The sequence below is a fragment of the Symphodus melops genome, assembly GCF_947650265.1.
Source record: "Symphodus melops genome assembly, chromosome: 19".
Lineage (NCBI taxonomy): Eukaryota > Metazoa > Chordata > Actinopteri > Labriformes > Labridae > Symphodus > Symphodus melops.
The window spans coordinates 12,468,570-12,485,222 of NC_136709.1; the positions used below are offsets into that span (position 1 = coordinate 12,468,570).

At 45.3% G+C, this 16,653-nt stretch overlaps 1 protein-coding gene across 1 annotated transcript in view; it reads left to right on the top strand.

The window, feature by feature from the left end:
• mnat1 (MNAT1 component of CDK activating kinase) overlaps nt 1-16,614 on the top strand; it is a 31,107-nt gene extending 14,493 nt beyond the window's left edge. Inside the window, exons 7-8 of the mRNA XM_079370678.1 lie at nt 4,630-4,751; nt 16,293-16,614. Coding sequence (XP_079226804.1) covers nt 4,630-4,751; nt 16,293-16,410 — 240 coding nt within the window. The 3' untranslated portion in view covers nt 16,411-16,614. The remainder of the gene's footprint in view (nt 1-4,629; nt 4,752-16,292) is intronic.
• The last annotated feature ends 39 nt before the right edge of the window (nt 16,615-16,653 follow it).

The window sequence follows — 16,653 nt, forward strand, 5'->3', positions numbered from 1 at the left end:
AGCTGTTATGACGAGATCACGATTACACAATCTGGGTCTGAGCACGGATAAGGAGGATCGCGAGACCAAGAGAAGGACGACTACTCCCTCTGGCGCGACGGTGATTTCCTCAAATCGTCCTCCCCTGTGGTTTTATTAAGATTGACAGCCCCCAGAGTTTCATTTCGGTGTCACAGGGGTATTACGGAAGTCTTAAATACCAGGTATACAAAAACTTGAAAGTGCCATGAGGACAGACATGATGTTGTGTCGGTCGTAAGAATCTGTGATGTTAAAAGCAGATGTTTGTGTTGGCTCTTTCAGTCGTGTTGTTTCAGTGGCCCCTGGTTCCTCTGCCTGCCTGGACCCCTCCCCCCTTTCGGTTTCTTTCTTCCACCGGAGCATTTGGAAAACAACATTCATTGGCTATAGATCCCACAAGCTTTTAATAGGACGTGATGAGATAATGATTGAAAGTTTGAGCAGAGTGTTATTAGGTGGAGTGGAGGACAGTGCAGGTCTGAAAGGACCCGGCAATGCGTTAGGCGGACAGTCAGTCAGATAAACTCGGAGCGGTTAAGTACAGCAAAGCGTTGATGTAGATATTTTTGTTAATATATTCTGAAGGGCACGCTCTGTTCCTCTGTATGCACGTCTTTTGTTCATTAAGATGTGCCTCTGCCAGATTTCAAGGTAACCTTTTGGAGGAATGCAACAGAAATGTCTCCAGTCCGGGGGTTGGCCCTGCTCTGTCTGTCTGTCACTTTAAAATCTGATTTACTGCACTTTAGTTATCTGCAACTCCCAACTCCCCACTATAACTTCACTGCTGTGGATTATTCTTCCTCTGTTTCTCCCCCACTCCTTCATCCCAGTGCGGGTCTTTGATTCGCGCAGCAGGGGAGTAAAACACTGCTGAAAGTCTGAAGGAAGACGGATGGAGAGAGTGAAGAAGTGTGAAAGTGAGGGAGAGTGACTTGGTTAGGCTCGGTGGGTCTGGGTTTCATTAGCCTGCGGTGGGGCGCCACTGTGTTAAGTGAATGGATGAGACAGGAGAGCGGATCACTGGCACCTTGGTGTTAAAGGTTGAATGAAAACCGTGGAGAAGTGGGGTGCCTTGTGTTTTAGGAGGTATGGACAAAGGCTAAAAACAAGGAATGCTTTCTTACGTTTTAATAATGATAATACTTTATTTATAAAGTGAGTGCTTAAAAAATGACGTTTAAAAATCTAAAACCAATTTAAACACTCTAACTATATGACAGAACATCAAGGAAACAAACAACTCATGACTCATATACAACAGGAAACAAGTGGGTCTATAGCTTTGCTTTAAATACCTTCAGTGAACGTACCAGCTGGACTGTTTCATAATGTTGGAGCAGCTCACCAGCCATCTTCTTTCTGACCTTGGGACATGCAAAAGATCAGTCCCCTGGGAACGCAGTGTCCAAGCAGGCATGTGTGTGTTCACCAGGTCAGACGGGTATGAAGGCGCACTGCTCAAGATTCAAGATTTTCATTTGTCTCATGCTCATACAGATGTGCAGTGAAATGTGAGGACTGTTCCGCAGGCCGTGCAATAACAAACACTCAGCTTAGCAATAATAGAGTAGAATATAAACTATTTCATAAGTTAGCAGCAGCACCTCAACCATTTGGATGGAGGCCTGGGTATAAAAACCATCGCTTCCAAAAGGAATTTGTCAATATTGAAACAATAGTCCTTTTTATTTCAGCAGTATTCATTTCATTAGTATAACATGCATAAAGGAAAGGCCTGACGCTGAGCAGAAACGCTTCACTGTTTCTTTGCTTCAAAATCCACCTTTTTTTATATAGTCGTTTTTTTTGGCTGACATGTGGTCCTTTATTGGCTAAGATGGGAGCTAAAGAGAGACAGGAGAGTTGAGGATGACATGCAGCAAAGGGCCGAGCTGGGATTTGAACCAGCCACCGCTGTCACAAGGACTTTAACCTCTGAACCCGCTGAGCTAAACCGGCACCCCCATAACCCAACTTCTTGTGGTTGTTATGTTCCCACCGTTGCGATCCCTGCTGCTGTTCTACCTGCATGTTTAAACCACTGCTCGAGACAACAGGTTCAGACTTGTTCCGTTAAAGTAGTTGAAAGTCATTTTGGAAAATTAGGGCTGGGAGACGCTGGTTAAAAATGGTGTAAAGCCATTTTTGTAATCAGAGACACACTAGTCAATTCCACATTTTTAAAGGTCTGACCTACAGAAACGGGTTTCATCCAGTTCAGATGTTGTCTCTTAAACAACTATAAGTGGCAGCAAAAACAAACTTTGTAACTTTTCTTTACTGTAAATTGAATTTTCGGGTCATTATACACTGAATGGTAATTTACCATCAGTCTGCACGAGGTTGCATGACCATCTGTCATTCTTTCTCAAACAAATTTCTTTTATTAAAAATTAGACCGACAAATGAATACTAAAAGTGTTGCTGGAGCTTTTTTACATTTATTTTTTAACCTTTTCTAGCCTTTAATTCTTTATGCACCTTGGTAGTTGATGAAGTTGGTGAAGAAAAATCTCACTGTACTCCAACAAATCTCCCAACAAAATGTACGTGTTCTCTTATCTGTTTTTATTCCAAACCTTATCGCGGAAGTGTCTTTATACATGTCATTAAAACCCAAAAATGACTGAATGATATTTTTAAAGACAGTCTGATTTGTATTTTCTGCATCAAGTTCACGCTCGAGAAAGATTTAAACAGCTGCTATTTACATCCTTTATCCCGAGTTTAACCAAACTCATAAATAAATCAAATCGGAGTGAAAGAGAAGTTTACTGCTTCACTCTCTTCAGCTGCTTTCATCAGGATATTGCTTGCAGTCTGCTTCTCTGTTTCTAGCTGCCTTAATGAATAGTATTCACAGATCAAATCCTTTTTTCCCCCCTCAATCTTATTTATTAACCGTTAATTATCGATATGCATTCATCTATTATATTTCCTGCAAAGTGACACATCTCATAGCAGGTCACGCGCTCACACACTGAAAAGTAATCTAAATACTCAGTTTCTCGCTGGTTATATATATTTGACCATAAATAAAACCTCAGACACAGATGTCTCAGGAGTGTGCTATGTTTTCTGCGTTGTGTCCCTCACTGATGCTGCGCATGAAAGTGAAACGCTGCCGGAGTAGCAACGTGAACGAGTGCTCGTACCCATCCCGAGAATCCACCCAGTGTTAGGTGTCTTTTTGTTGCAGATATATTGGAACAGGAATGGAAATTGTTACGCTTTCACTGTGTATCATGTGGAGGTTCTGGTATCATGACAACCCCAAGATCGACGACATCTCTCTTTATTAAGCATAATGCAGGTTTATTTTTGTGTGTGGTTAGTGTTTTCACACGCTGGCCTGCTAAGGACCGTTACCACCATGTTGTGTTTTGATAAGAAACTTGTTGCTGTCTCAGTGTGCATCCTTTGGTGCTTGAGGAATTTCCAGGCCAGCTTTGGTTGCTTTATTTTCGTGTGTTTACTAGGAAAGGCTAAAGCATGTTGTGAGGGCAGGCAGTCTGAGGCCACGGGGCACATGTTACTTGTTTAGTTTGGTTTTCATCAGCTCCCCTCTGTGTGCTGTTGTTTATACACCCCCACTACTCCTTTATTTGCTTTCTCTCTTTATCTTTTTTTTTTTTAATCTTTCTTTTGTCTCTCAGTTCCTCTGCTACTTGCTTCAAAAAGTCAGTGTTTGTTTAGACATCATCTTTTCAAATCCCACGTTTGTTTCATGACTTTGGCTCATCTTCCAAGTCTTATTACTTTAGTGCTGGAGTAAGCCTAGCGGTCTGATGTTCTGTGGAAATTCCCCTTTGATGGCAGAGCCCCAAGTTGAACATTTCTACAGTGTCCTCAAGAAGTATCATGTTTCCCTCTCCATCACTATGGTCAGGAGAATTCAGAACTACAATTGTCTGACTGAGCTCTGAACTTATCTGTGGATCCATAAAGAGTTGTGTTGTTTTTTTTTGTTTTTTTTACACTTTGTGTGTTATGACTGTCGGGTACAGAGAAATATAAAAGTTGTACAATCCTGAAAATAACTCCAGTGGCATTAAGATTCACCAGGCTGGCTAAACGTTGTTCAAGGTGAAGTTGTGGTAAGAAAATGCAAATAGTACGTTATCACAGTTAAAGCAGCTGACATTTCTGTACTACCAAATAAGCTTCGATTGATAATTCAATTTCTCTTCTTCTGTTTTTACTTCAGTCGATTTGCGTTTTAACGGTTTCATGTTAAAAAAACAAAAAAAGCCCATGTCTGTACTCAGGAATGACATTTTCTCATCAACCCCCCCCTCTTCTTGATATCAGATTTCTATCACAAACAGGCTGACCAATTAAAAAAAAGCTAAGTCATAGTCTTAGTTGTTTCTCCACCGAACCAGCAGTGCCAGGGGAAAATCAAAATGACATAACACCAATTGCCAAACCAGTCGGTCAAGAGCTGGTGAGCGTAAATGCTGCAGTTTGATTTGACTTTAAGCCTTTTCCAAATAGTTTTTTTCCATTTGTGTCATGTTCCACTTCAGAAGTTTCCAGTGTTGCTATGGAAACTTTAATGAGACAATGAAGATAATTGTCCTTTTGTTTCTGTGTTCTTTTCAGCGTCAGACGGTGTCTCTCCAGCCTGTGCCCAGGATAGAAGAAGTTCTTTACAGCTACAAGCCCCTTCACGTTGAAATCTTTGGACCCCCAGTGCCTGAACTTGAACAGCTCGGCAGACTTGGGTAAAACCACACACTCTGTATGCATCCAACACAGCCAGGATCAGGTTAACTAACCTGCAGGGTCCTGATTTATTACAACATAAACTATAGCAACACTTCACAGTATCTATTTTCTTGTCATTAATACCAAATGAAAAAGTTCTTTTCACAGACTTACAATGAATTCAACTAACCGCTCTTTTCTTGGAAATCATGGGAAACTACAGGGCATAGCTACTTAAATTGACTGTACACATTTTGGTGGAGGGTAAGAGACTGCTAGGAAAGCCTGGCTCGGCTCCATTGAGTCTTCTAATTAGAAGGAGACGAAAGAGAGAGAGAGAGAGAGAGAGCGAGAGAGCAAGTAACAACCATCACTCTGGCACTAGTCGCCACAGTGCCTCTGCTGGAGTGTCCATTAACACACACAGGAAGCGCTTTCCCCGACGGCCCCTTTGGGCCAATCAATCCACGACGCCATTGGTCCAGTCCTCGCCGAATATAAGCTATCCATCAGACAGCCCAGCGCCCAGCCCTCTGGACTACAACTGGCTGGTACTAAAGCCTGCCCACACACTGAGAGCAGCTTGCTTTTATTGGGTGACAGGAGCAAAACGGGGTCATATTCTTTTTGGTCGAGCTCTCTGACTCTCAGCACGGCTTCACCCTGACAATCACCTTGAGTTGGCTGAGATGTGCAGGTTTGAACTGATCGTCAGCATGTTAAGGACAAGAGTTTCCTAGTTAATTCTTCTTTTGTCTACAGATAAAAGTTGATATTGACTTCTAGTTGCACAACCCGTGCTCCTAATTACCTGGAAAATCACCTTACGTAAGATGAAACATCTTTCCTTATAGGATTGCAGGAGAGTTTAAGCAGAATAACTGAGACTTATTTACATTATGTATTCAGTATAGTGCTGAGGTCCTACTTCTTTTGGCCAGGCTGATCAATATGCAGATGAAACGCATCTCACAATTTTTGCCGCATGCTGGAGCTCAGAGGAGGTTGGAAAGGATGGGGGGGGGGGGGCGGTGTCAGCAGTTCAGGGGTCCAGGAGGACCGACGCTGAGAGGAAGGGCTCTGCTACAGAGATAAATGAGGTTCACTTCAGTCAGGAACAACAGTCCCTCTGCTGCAGGCCGCAGGCAGCGACACAGAGAGGCCCCCTTCAGACAAACCACAACTCCCAAGATGCAACGTTGTGTTCGGTAAAAGAACGGCATAGTGCTGACATTCCTGCCCAGTTGGCAGTTTGAGATTTAGCTAAGTTTGAGGTTTTGTGCATGCAAGCTCAGATATACATAGACGATCAAGCTCGCACATGCTCACAGACGGTGTCCCTTAAACGTTAGCTATACATTTTGTGTCATACGCACTCACTCTCACCCCTGTTATTGCAATCTCGGCATTTTTCGCCACAATCGGTTCTTGTGTGATGTGGTAAAAATTCCCAGTGTGTGCAGAGCAGAAAGCAGGCAGACAGTGTTGAGAGGGTGAAAAGTGGGTCCCCTGTGTAGAGCGTTGGACTGCAGCTCCAGTCCTATGACCTGTGAAGGGAATATGCTCCAACGTGTTAGGAGATATGGATGTGCCTGAGTGTGGATGAGGTGAAAGGGGCTGTGAAGGGGTAGGTACTTATTTTAAAGCACGGCTGTTTGTCTTGGTCAAGGCCCAGGGTGAAAGCAGCACTGCCGGTGATTTGTCTTTGACACAGCCATCAAGTATGACTGGGGAGTCGAGCTCTCACACCCCCTCTCTGGTGGCCCCGGGGCCTCTGGGGCAACACTCTTGCACACCATGGTCCAGTGAGGACATGACTGCAGCCGTGTCTTTTTTTTTTTTTTTTCTCTCGGTGGATCACTCTCCTTCTCCCTCTGTGTCTGTGTCTTTTTCGACTTGTCCCTTTGCCCCCCAAAAAAACCGCAGGAGTGCTGCACGGCTGCCAGGAAAAAGAAAGGCCACTCCTCTTTCACTGTCTCTCCTTCGCCGTCAGCTGTACCTGAATAAATATGGGCTGAGCCGAGCTCTTTTATTAAATACAGCTGCCTCAATACTGAAGCAGAGGAAAGGCTGCATGTTCAGGCAACGGGGGTCTCCAAAGGTGCCCATTCAGCTTCAACATCTGCCCCCCTTCACTCACACATAACCAAAATTCCCTTCCTCTGATGTGTAAAGGTGCGTATGATATGCCACAGAGGGTAAAACCCTGACTGTGTGAGGTTTCTATATAGGGCTGTCCATCTTATCGAATGGCAACTACCCAGAGCCGTGCGTGAGCCGTAAGAATTATGAGTCAGCTATGAATGTCACATTACAGCCAGGATTCAAAATGCCCTGCCATGGCTCCTTTGCTTTTATGTACAACAGTTAAAGCCTTTGATAAACAAAGTCGAGGTTGAAGTAAATACTTCTTTGGAGACACAAATAGAAACATATGATGTTTACGTTGACGTGGCTGTGATACGAATGGGGAAAAAAAGCAGTAGCTGTTTTAACTCCCACCTCCTCTCACTGAACCTACGCCTGCCTGTGGACATAACCTGAATGGAACTCTTGCATACATCAAAATGCGCAGTACCAGTGAAGTCATGACTGCATAATAGTGAAAACAGGTCTGTGTTTATACACATGAGCTCATTAAGACGCACGCTGACAGCCTGTAAGAAAAATGTATGTTGGATTTCCTTTTATGTTTTGTTTACGTGTGCAGAAAAGCATTTGGATCTGAGTTTTCCCCTCTATAAGAACAATTTTTATACTTTTTTTTTCTTTTTTACCCTGGCTGCGTAGGCGTCGAAAGACTGACTGGGATCTTGGACAAGGACAAATCGCATGGTGTGTGTGTGTGTGTGGGGGGGGGGGATAAGGGGAAAGAGAAATTGGCAGCGGAGCTCTGAAAAATTCAACTCAAACCTCAAGTGCTGACAATGAAAGCTAGCCAGAACAGTTGTTTGTGTTGGCAAGGGTCGCCCTGAAATTAGCCCATCTTTTTCTGACAGAGGTTGCTCAATGTGCTTCACCAAATGCCAGTGTGTATAATACTATGAAGCTTTGCCTTCTCCCCCCCCCACCCCACCCCCCTCTCTGCATTGCTTTTTTTATAATTGGTGGAAAAAGTGAGGTCTTCTGTTGGGAGCGCTTGTCAAGCATCCGTCTCTTGTCGGTAGGGTGTAGGAGAGCAGCTGAAAGAGCAGAGTGTTTAGTCTGGAGCTCCTCTCTTGGGGATGCACTTCTGTGCAGGAGGAAGTATTCCTCAGAGCACTTTCTTTCGCAAAACAGACAACTAGTGACCCGGCGATAGGTTCAATACAGATGGGTAGTTTTCTATGACCATTTTTAAACAGAGTGAAATCGTTGTTTTCACCCTTACAGACTTCATACAGTCCTCAGTGAAATTGACTCCATCCCCATTGTGGACATAAGTATAAACGTATAGACATACAGCGGTAATCTATAAATCACTTGTGCATACACGTGTAGACTGGCTATGTTTAACGTCTACTTAAAGGATGCCTGTTCTGGTTGAGAGCCAGGGGTTAATGGATGTGTAAGTGATGCTCCCTGCCTTTGTCCCTCAGCGTTCCAAACATCTCTTAGCTTCTGCATGTTTATGTGAATGATATGTGTACTTGTTTGTTTGTTTGTTATTGTTGGCTTATACTGCATGTTAAGTGCTTTGGTGGTCAGGAGATATTCAGAATAGTCAGTGGTACCATCACAGCCTTCAGTTCCTGGCAGCTGGCTTCGCTAGCCCTCTTCCTGCCTGCTTGGCGTGAGTCCAGGTCTGAGCTCTCCATCTTTCCAGTTCAGGACTAGCTGGCCAATAGCACAACCAGTGACCCTCGATTGGCTCTGTGAGGGAGCAGGATCACTAAACATGGTCCATAGAGTTCTCTTGGATCCATTTCTGCCCCTCACTAAATGAGAGCATATGAGGTTTGAATTGCATACAAATGATTCTTTCCTTACCTTGCTTTCCCCCTCTCGCCCCCGTGATGAAAGTGCAAGTCAGCTGTGATATTCGCCTCTTTCACTCAATATGCAAAGATCTTGAGAAACAGCCTCGAGTAGTTTCTCCGCGTGTCCCAGGTTCTCTGATCCCCACGGGGAGCTTTTCCATCTGATAGGCCTGATGGCGCTGGGAGAGGGCGGGATCAGAGGTCGCTGACCTCGGGGAAGCTGAGGTGCAGCACCAAGACGTCAGAGTGCGGAAACTGACGGAGCAGAGTGATGGCACCTTGGAGAGACCGGCCTCGTATTCTTGGCCTCAAATAGTAATGCACTCACGCACTGTGTGTTTCACACAAACATGGCTTTGATGCCTAAGTTATGAGCTGGAGACTGAGGCGCCGGTTAGCATGACCTCAGCTGAACTCCCTCAAAAGCCGCTGCCTTTGATCTACTTTTACTACTTTTAGATAACGTCTATACGTAAGCCCATATTTAGCTTTCATTCAGCCAATTAAAATGCTATTCTGTTATTCTATGGTGTTGCCACATATTACCATTCATGGGAAAATGGTTTGTTTGGCTCTTGCGTAACAGAAGGGCTTTCCTGCAAGTCCTTTGGAGTGCCACCATAACCCAGACCTAAAGCTGAACTTGGTTTCTCAGATATCTGATATCCTCCTTTCTGCCTCGCAACACACTCGCAGCGCGTGCCACTGTTTTTTGTTGCTAGACCCAGCCTCGCCTGTAACTACCGCCATCAGTGCAGTGCTTCTTTGACCATTTAAGTGCTTCCATTAGATCAGATCTAAAAGTCTGACTGCAGCCACAGCTCCCAGATTTAAACATTTGCATAGCAAAATGAGAGCGCAGACAGAACAAAAGTGTGGAGGTTCGTGTCCTACTATTTGACTTGCAAACCACTCTGTGTCAACAGGATTCCTCATCTTCTTTGACAGCATACAGCCACCACCTTGCTTCAGTTTCTTGCACTGGATATGCTCGCTCTCCTCGTTACAGACTCGATGAGAAACAGAGTGGAGCGCCGACACTGTCCGATTCTCCACCAGCCCCCACCCAGGCCATTATCCCGTCTGTCTCAGTAAACAGACCATTAACAGACAGAGCTGGTGGGGGCTAGATCACTATTGTTTTCCCTCCCATAGATCTGTGCAAATATTGATCTTCTCTTGAAGTATGAGTCAAAATAAGCACACTCTGTAGTTGACTGGAGGCTTTTTACTTGTGGATGAGTCATTGGTGACCCAAAGAGCAGGAGGAAACAGAGCGACAGAGCGGGAGAAACATTTGTCTTGTGTGTATTCTGGTCATCTGAAAGGGCTCTGCTTTTAGTGTTATTGTTTTCCCTTTGTGGGCCATGCGCCAGACAGACCAGCAGTCTCCTCCCGGGATGAACCCTGGCCAGGCTAAAGCAGGCCATCGCCAGCAAAGACACACACAGGCAGGCAGGGGACTCCGAGGACATCAGTGCCTCCTTCCTCCGAGTTTATTTGTGTCACAGCCGAGAGGCAACAGGTTCAGCGGAGGGGCTCTGACTATTTTAACACACAATAATCTGTGTTGAGGTTGGCTTTTGAGTCGGGAGGGTGCTTGTTTTTTGTGGTTTTTCTCTTAAACACCTTCAGACCTGAACTCTGTGCCTCTCGCCTGCTCTCATCCCCTGGGGCAAAGGGCCTGGCAATGTACAGGGGGATTAAATGGCTCATTTTCCCCTCTTAAGAGCTGCACTGAGAAAACAAACTCTTGTCATGCGGGTCTCAACTGGAGAGACCTGCCGTCGCACCTCATGGTAGGAGGCACTCCATGATGTATGAATAAACAGCCTCCCACCGCTGTTGCTTTCCCTGCGCTTTTGTTTTCTTCAACCTCCATCCCTCCCTTTTTTTTTTGCTCTTTTCCCATCTCTCTTCCTAATTGAAACCTCTTTTTTTTTTTCCTCTGCCGAGTGCTTGAGGTGCTTCTGTAACTGATACTGATACCTGTGGAGGACCCCCCCCCCCCACACACCTCTCCCCCCGGGAATACTCTATTCTTTCTCTTTGTATCACTTCTCTATTCCATGAATGTGACATCTAACTGTCAAGTCTCCTTTGCCTATGTTCATATATGGGTGTGCCTGCTGCTAGCAGCAATTTACTGAACAGCATATGTCCTTCCATTGTTTAGTGCCCCATTTGGTTAACGATGACACTGATGTCATGTCATTATCCTCTCACTCAAGTCTGGTTAGCCCCCCCCCCACACCCTCCCTCCTCCTTCCTCTGAGCTCTCCAGGGGGCAGAGTCATCAAGTGGCAGCTCAGGAGACGAGAGAAAGATGCTCTCTGTATGAAGTGGCTCGCGGGTTGTGTGATGCCTCTCCAAGCCTTCCCGGCTGCTGTGGTTGGATGTAAAGGCAGCTGCCCAGCCTGTCAGCCAGCCTCTACTGACCCCACCAGGTCAGACCGAGGAGGTGCAGGGCCAAGACGCGAGAAAGGACATTGGATAAGAAGTGACAGGTGATGCTTCGACCAGGAAGTGAAGTAGTACAATAGGCCTTTATCTCGGCAAACTCCTACAATGCTTTCATTTATAGACAGGAAACAAGCGTACCTCTCAGTCATTATCACTTCTGCCAACAAGCTGCCTTCTTGAGGACAGCTTACTGCTTGTCAGTCACTCTGCGAGAGAATGTATTTCTATAGTGTTAATGTCAAGTGTCACCCAAAGCTTCTGTTAACACTCTAAACATGTTCTCCCCTTAACTAAGTGTTAGCGATACCCGCCTCCCCTCTCCGTCTCTCTTTTGGGATGCAGAGACTCAGACTCTGTCTGTCGGCGGCGACGATAGGACACGTGATAATGGACAAAGTTGTCTATGAGGATATGATGTAAGCGCACTGAGCCAGCCTCAGAAACACTCACAGAGCTCGACTTGAGATTATCTGGCGGACAGTGGGGAGGCTAATGGCTGAGGATCTGTCTCACACACTCGCACGTCCCAGAGGAAGCTGCATTCAATGGAAAAGAGTGTGACCTGTGACCCGCGGTGATGAAAGAACACTGTTGACAGATATAGTATACCTGTGAGAGTCCTCTGTGTTTGGCTTGTCTGCGGGGGGTTTTGTTTCTGGACCGCAGCCTGGACCAATTCACACGTCCTCATACTGGTATAAATCGTGCGCCATCGCTTCTCCGTCAGAGTGGACACAAAGAGCTCTGCCCTTAGAAAAACATATATTCACACTTCTGTGTATCGCAAAGACACACACATGGAGGCATAATACAAGCAGTACATCGACACAATGATCTCAGTGTGTGTGTGTCTCTCACAGGGGTCCATTTTCTCTCAGGGTAGAGTGTAAGAAGGAGGGGCAGATGGGGTAGTGGTGCTGTGAGTGTAACCAGAGATGCCTGAGGAATGCAGGGGGTGTTTTTGGAGGACTGGAGTGGAGTATATGGGGGGTTGTGTGTGTGTGGGGGGGGGGGGGGGGGGACTCAATGGGTAGGATGGGTGATTAGGGGGTGACAGCTGAGTGCTGACCCTTCTATAATGACAAATCATCTGGCAGGTGTGTGGCTCTGCACCCCTCCTCCCCACCCCAACCCTCCTCAAGCCCCATCATTTCCCGGCCAGCAATCCTCCACTGCTGCCGGAGCGGCAGCGCTAAAGGAAGACTTCCGGACGTCCACACTGCTGTCCAGCAGCCTCATGATGACCAGCCTTGCAGATGTCTGGGACAGCCTCTGTTCAGATATAGCCTGCCCTGTGCTTGTCAGCTGCCCTCTGTGTGCACTCAACACTCCAGTATAAGCTCCTGTGCTTTAATAAACATAGCTAATGAGACGTCAGTCCTTGGAGCCTCAGGTAGCATTGGTTTTATTGATTTGTCTCTGTAGATGCCATTTTTTTTCTGGCTCGTGTCGACTTCACAGAACAACACTTTTTCTCTCCAACTGCATGAAAGACAGCGCGCCCTGTTTTGTTCATGAATCATGCTGACGACAAGCTGAATCCAAACACCCTCTGATCTTTTGAAGTAAAAACAAAAGCTGACCCTGGATCAGCGAGAGGGCCGTGACAGCAGACAGGTGCTAATCTAAGGCCCGCTCACAACCCAGTGCTTTGAAGCCAAAGGAAGAAGAAAGACTTTGGATATTATGAAATAGCTCCAAACATTCAGATTTAGTTCCATGTTTTCTGTTCCACATTCGGATTGTGTTTATCTTCTTTGTTAAATGTGTACAAGAAAACTCGTTACAAACAGTATTTCTACAGTGAGCGTTGTTTGAGACCGAGTCAAGTATTGTCTTGTGGTCAGCTCTGTTTTTTATTTTGATTATGTATCTGCTTTCTTTAATAGCTGTTGTAGCATTACAGGCCTCTTTTCTTTTCCGTCGAGCTTCCACATCTTCTCTTAATCCAATTCCAGCCAACACATGGAGTCTAGACAGGAGGCCCAACACAGCCTGCACCTCACTCTGAAATCTGTTGTTTTCCCTCCAGAGCCCCGACCTCTCGGCTATATCCTATAAGAACTCAAACACCCTTTTTTTTTCCGCAGCAGCATCGTTGATCCAAACACAGAGAGGAGCCGCACATTCTCGGCTGGAAATCACGCAGAACCCCTCCTGCACATTTCCCCACTTATCTTTTCGCTTTGAATTAAGGATGGGGCTGTGCTGGGATTTCCAGGCAGCAGTAGCAGGGAATACTTTCATAGTCCTGTCAGGAAAATCTCTGAGCGTTATTAGCATTAGCAGCAGACATTGCCCAGTTATTTAGAGTTCCAGACCCAAGTGGAAAAATGTTGTTTGCTTTTAAAAAAGGTTTGATCCAGCTGCACATGGCAGAAAAGAATGCTTTATTTTAATCAGTCTTATCATCATATTGTTTTTTCCACAAGTGGATGTGAGTTGGAACATGTTATGAAAAATCCACTTTTACAGGGATTTTGAACATATAGTTGGTTAACCTGAGTGTCTGTCCACCCACAAAATGTGAAGTAAATCCATCCAGTCCTTTTGTCTGTGCTCTGCATAAGTCTTACAGCACAGTGGAAAATGCTCCGTTTTAAATTTGCTCAACTTGTGACATCACTGTTATTCGAGGCTTAAAGAGACGCACACACCAGAACGGAGCGTTCTGAGAGAGCTGGTTTCTACAGACTCACAAACCTCGCACAAACTGCCCCATTCATGTTTTATTTTGACCAAAGCACAGATGTTTCATTTAGAGCACAGGGGACTGTTTGAAAAAAGTAAAAAAGAGGGCTATAATATGTCCCCTTTAAAACAAACATTCTTCCTATATCACTCCTTAGTGTCTATACTAATGGAAACTCCCGTCATATTTCTTTATGGCAATGGCAGTCTGACTTGCACACAGTCATACTGTGTCATTTAGCTGTCTTTATCACCTGCGCTTGTCTTTTCCCACTCTCTCCCACCATCACCACCACCACGCAACATAATGGGCCAGTCCAAAGTGACCCATATTTACCCAATAATACGAGGCTTTGAAAAGACCCATATCAAGTTGCAGCTAATGCTCCAGTGGGGCCCGGAGAGTGAAAGATGTTACCGGCCGAAACGGCTTGGGTTTCAGGGCCCCGAGAAACAAAAGGCAGTCCAGTCCTCCGAGAGAAAGAGAGACGCGGGGGGGGGGGGGGGGCTGTAGCGTCTGTTTGAGAGTGGTTTGTGTGCTGTATCTTGTTTTATGATTGGAGGAAGTGTTAAGAAATGAGTTCTCGCAGGAAAGTGTGCCGCACACTTTAACGCATTTCATGTTGCTGCACGTCGCGGTCCACTGTTAATATTTCAGCTTTGTCAAGTGCAGTCATGCGAGGAGTTTTATCTTTCAGCTTCACCAACATCCACCCTCGTCCATGTGTATGTACATGTGTGCAAGCCGGCCTTTTCAGGAAGATGCAAATGTGGCCGCTGAGTTAATGGAGCAGAACTGAACTAACCTCAGGCGTTTGGGGTGAGCAGAGGGCAGACAGGGTTGGTTTAAGAAAACAGGGTTCGGATGATGATACCCAAAGGTGATTTCACCTCATATCCTCCCTCCACTCTCTCTACTTCCCACCCTCTTCCTCCCCCATCCTCTCCCTCTCCTTCATGTTCTCTCTCTCTCTCTCCTCAGGGGCAGGCAGGTATAAAGTTACACAGAGCTCTCAGCTTTCTTGGAAGGAATGACCACATGAGTAGCTTGGGGATTAGATTAGCAGGAAGAGCAGACTTAGCCAGGCTGTAAATAGCCCACTTTTTTCACCATTAAAAAGGCCCCAGTACAATATAATCAATAGATAGCACTCATCTGATGCAGGAAGCCATATGAGAAGACCTCCCTCAAGTGCTCTGAAGGACAGGCTACAGCAGCTTGTGCCTAATGAAGTTATTATTAATCACTGGGCCTCCTGTTTTGAACTTGTGTTTTTTCTCTAGTGGCTGATGAGTGGTCTTTGTGTGCAAGACCCCATTGACATCACGTGCCACTTCTGCGTTCACCGTCTTTACTGTAAGACAAGTCAAGGTCATCTTGTTTAATGTTCTTTCTATCACATTCATGTAAGCAAATATAATTCTGATTTTTTTTTAAATAGGTTTCATTGGGCTACGAATAAACCACACTGTAAAATCATAAAACAATTAAGCCAAACACAATCTATTCTGCCCGACGCCTCCCCCCTCCATCTCTCATTCATACACGCACACGCACAGACACACATACACATACTTCAACTCTCGATCTCACTGAGCCTCCCCACAGGTGTTGGGTTACTCTGTAAAGCAGCTTGAATGGTCACAGAAATCACAGAGGGCTGTCTGTGCTCTTGATTTTCATCTCACTTTGAAGTATCCCCGGCTCACAGGAACAGGGGCCACAAAGCCAGACTCGTGTGAGGGCTTTAGGACTGTATGATTCCTGCAGGGTGGTGAGGGGGGGAGAAAGTATTGACGGGCAGAGCTACGTGTTGTTGGAAGATTATTATTATTATTTTTTTCAGTCGAATTCTTTAAAAAAGTAGCACAGACCATATGTGCTGCTTTCCTAGACTCTTTTGATGGCACAAAACAGTGGAGGAAGGATTAGGTGGGTTGGGGGGACACAGGTCAGCCCCCCTCTGTACAAACACAAGTCATAAGTAGAGGGGAATCTTTCAATGCAAGGACAAGACGTGGAGACTAAATTAGCAGCTCAAAAGTTTTTCTGTCGGTTCACAACTATGAAAATAAACAGTGACTTTTGGCTTCGCTCAAGAAACTGAAAAGAGGCTTTGGCAGGCCCCATCTGTAAGCACTTAAAAAATAAAAGACACCCATAATACTTTAATAGAGCCATGTTGGAGAGGCTTTTAGGCACAAGGTGTTTCAGTGTTAGTGTATGGGTACGTCTGTCTTCATTGATTTAATCAAAGGGCCAAGGGGTCGCCGAGAGCCAGAGAAAATAACTTCAAGTGTGGATTTAATGAAGAATAAACTTTCACTCAAGTGACGCTCACAGGAACTGCTCTTTAAACCAGCGCTCAGGCTGCCACTCACTCCCTTTATTTACAAAATAGCTCAGTGCTGTTCCTGACCAGGACTCTCTCTGTGTGTTCTCAGGTATCTGAACCACGTGCGGGCTGCCATGCCTCAGGACACAGCTGGAGGATACTCCTCAGCTTTGGCTTGTCATCGGGCCCTTCAGGACGCATTCAGTGGCATGTTCCCTCTGAAATGATGAACACATCCACATCAGCCACTGGTGAGAAGTTTGACAAAAAAAAAAAGGACTTTAAAAAAAACAAAAAAAAAACTGCTGCCACTGAGGAGCAGGCAAACCTGCCTGAGGTTGTTCTCTGAATTTTTGTCAGGGCCTGTATGATTTTTTTTTTTTAATATTTTGTGTTATTTAAACATTCAAATAAATCACAGTGACCATTGAGACGTTTCTTTCATTATTTGTTTTATTTCGATGCAGAAC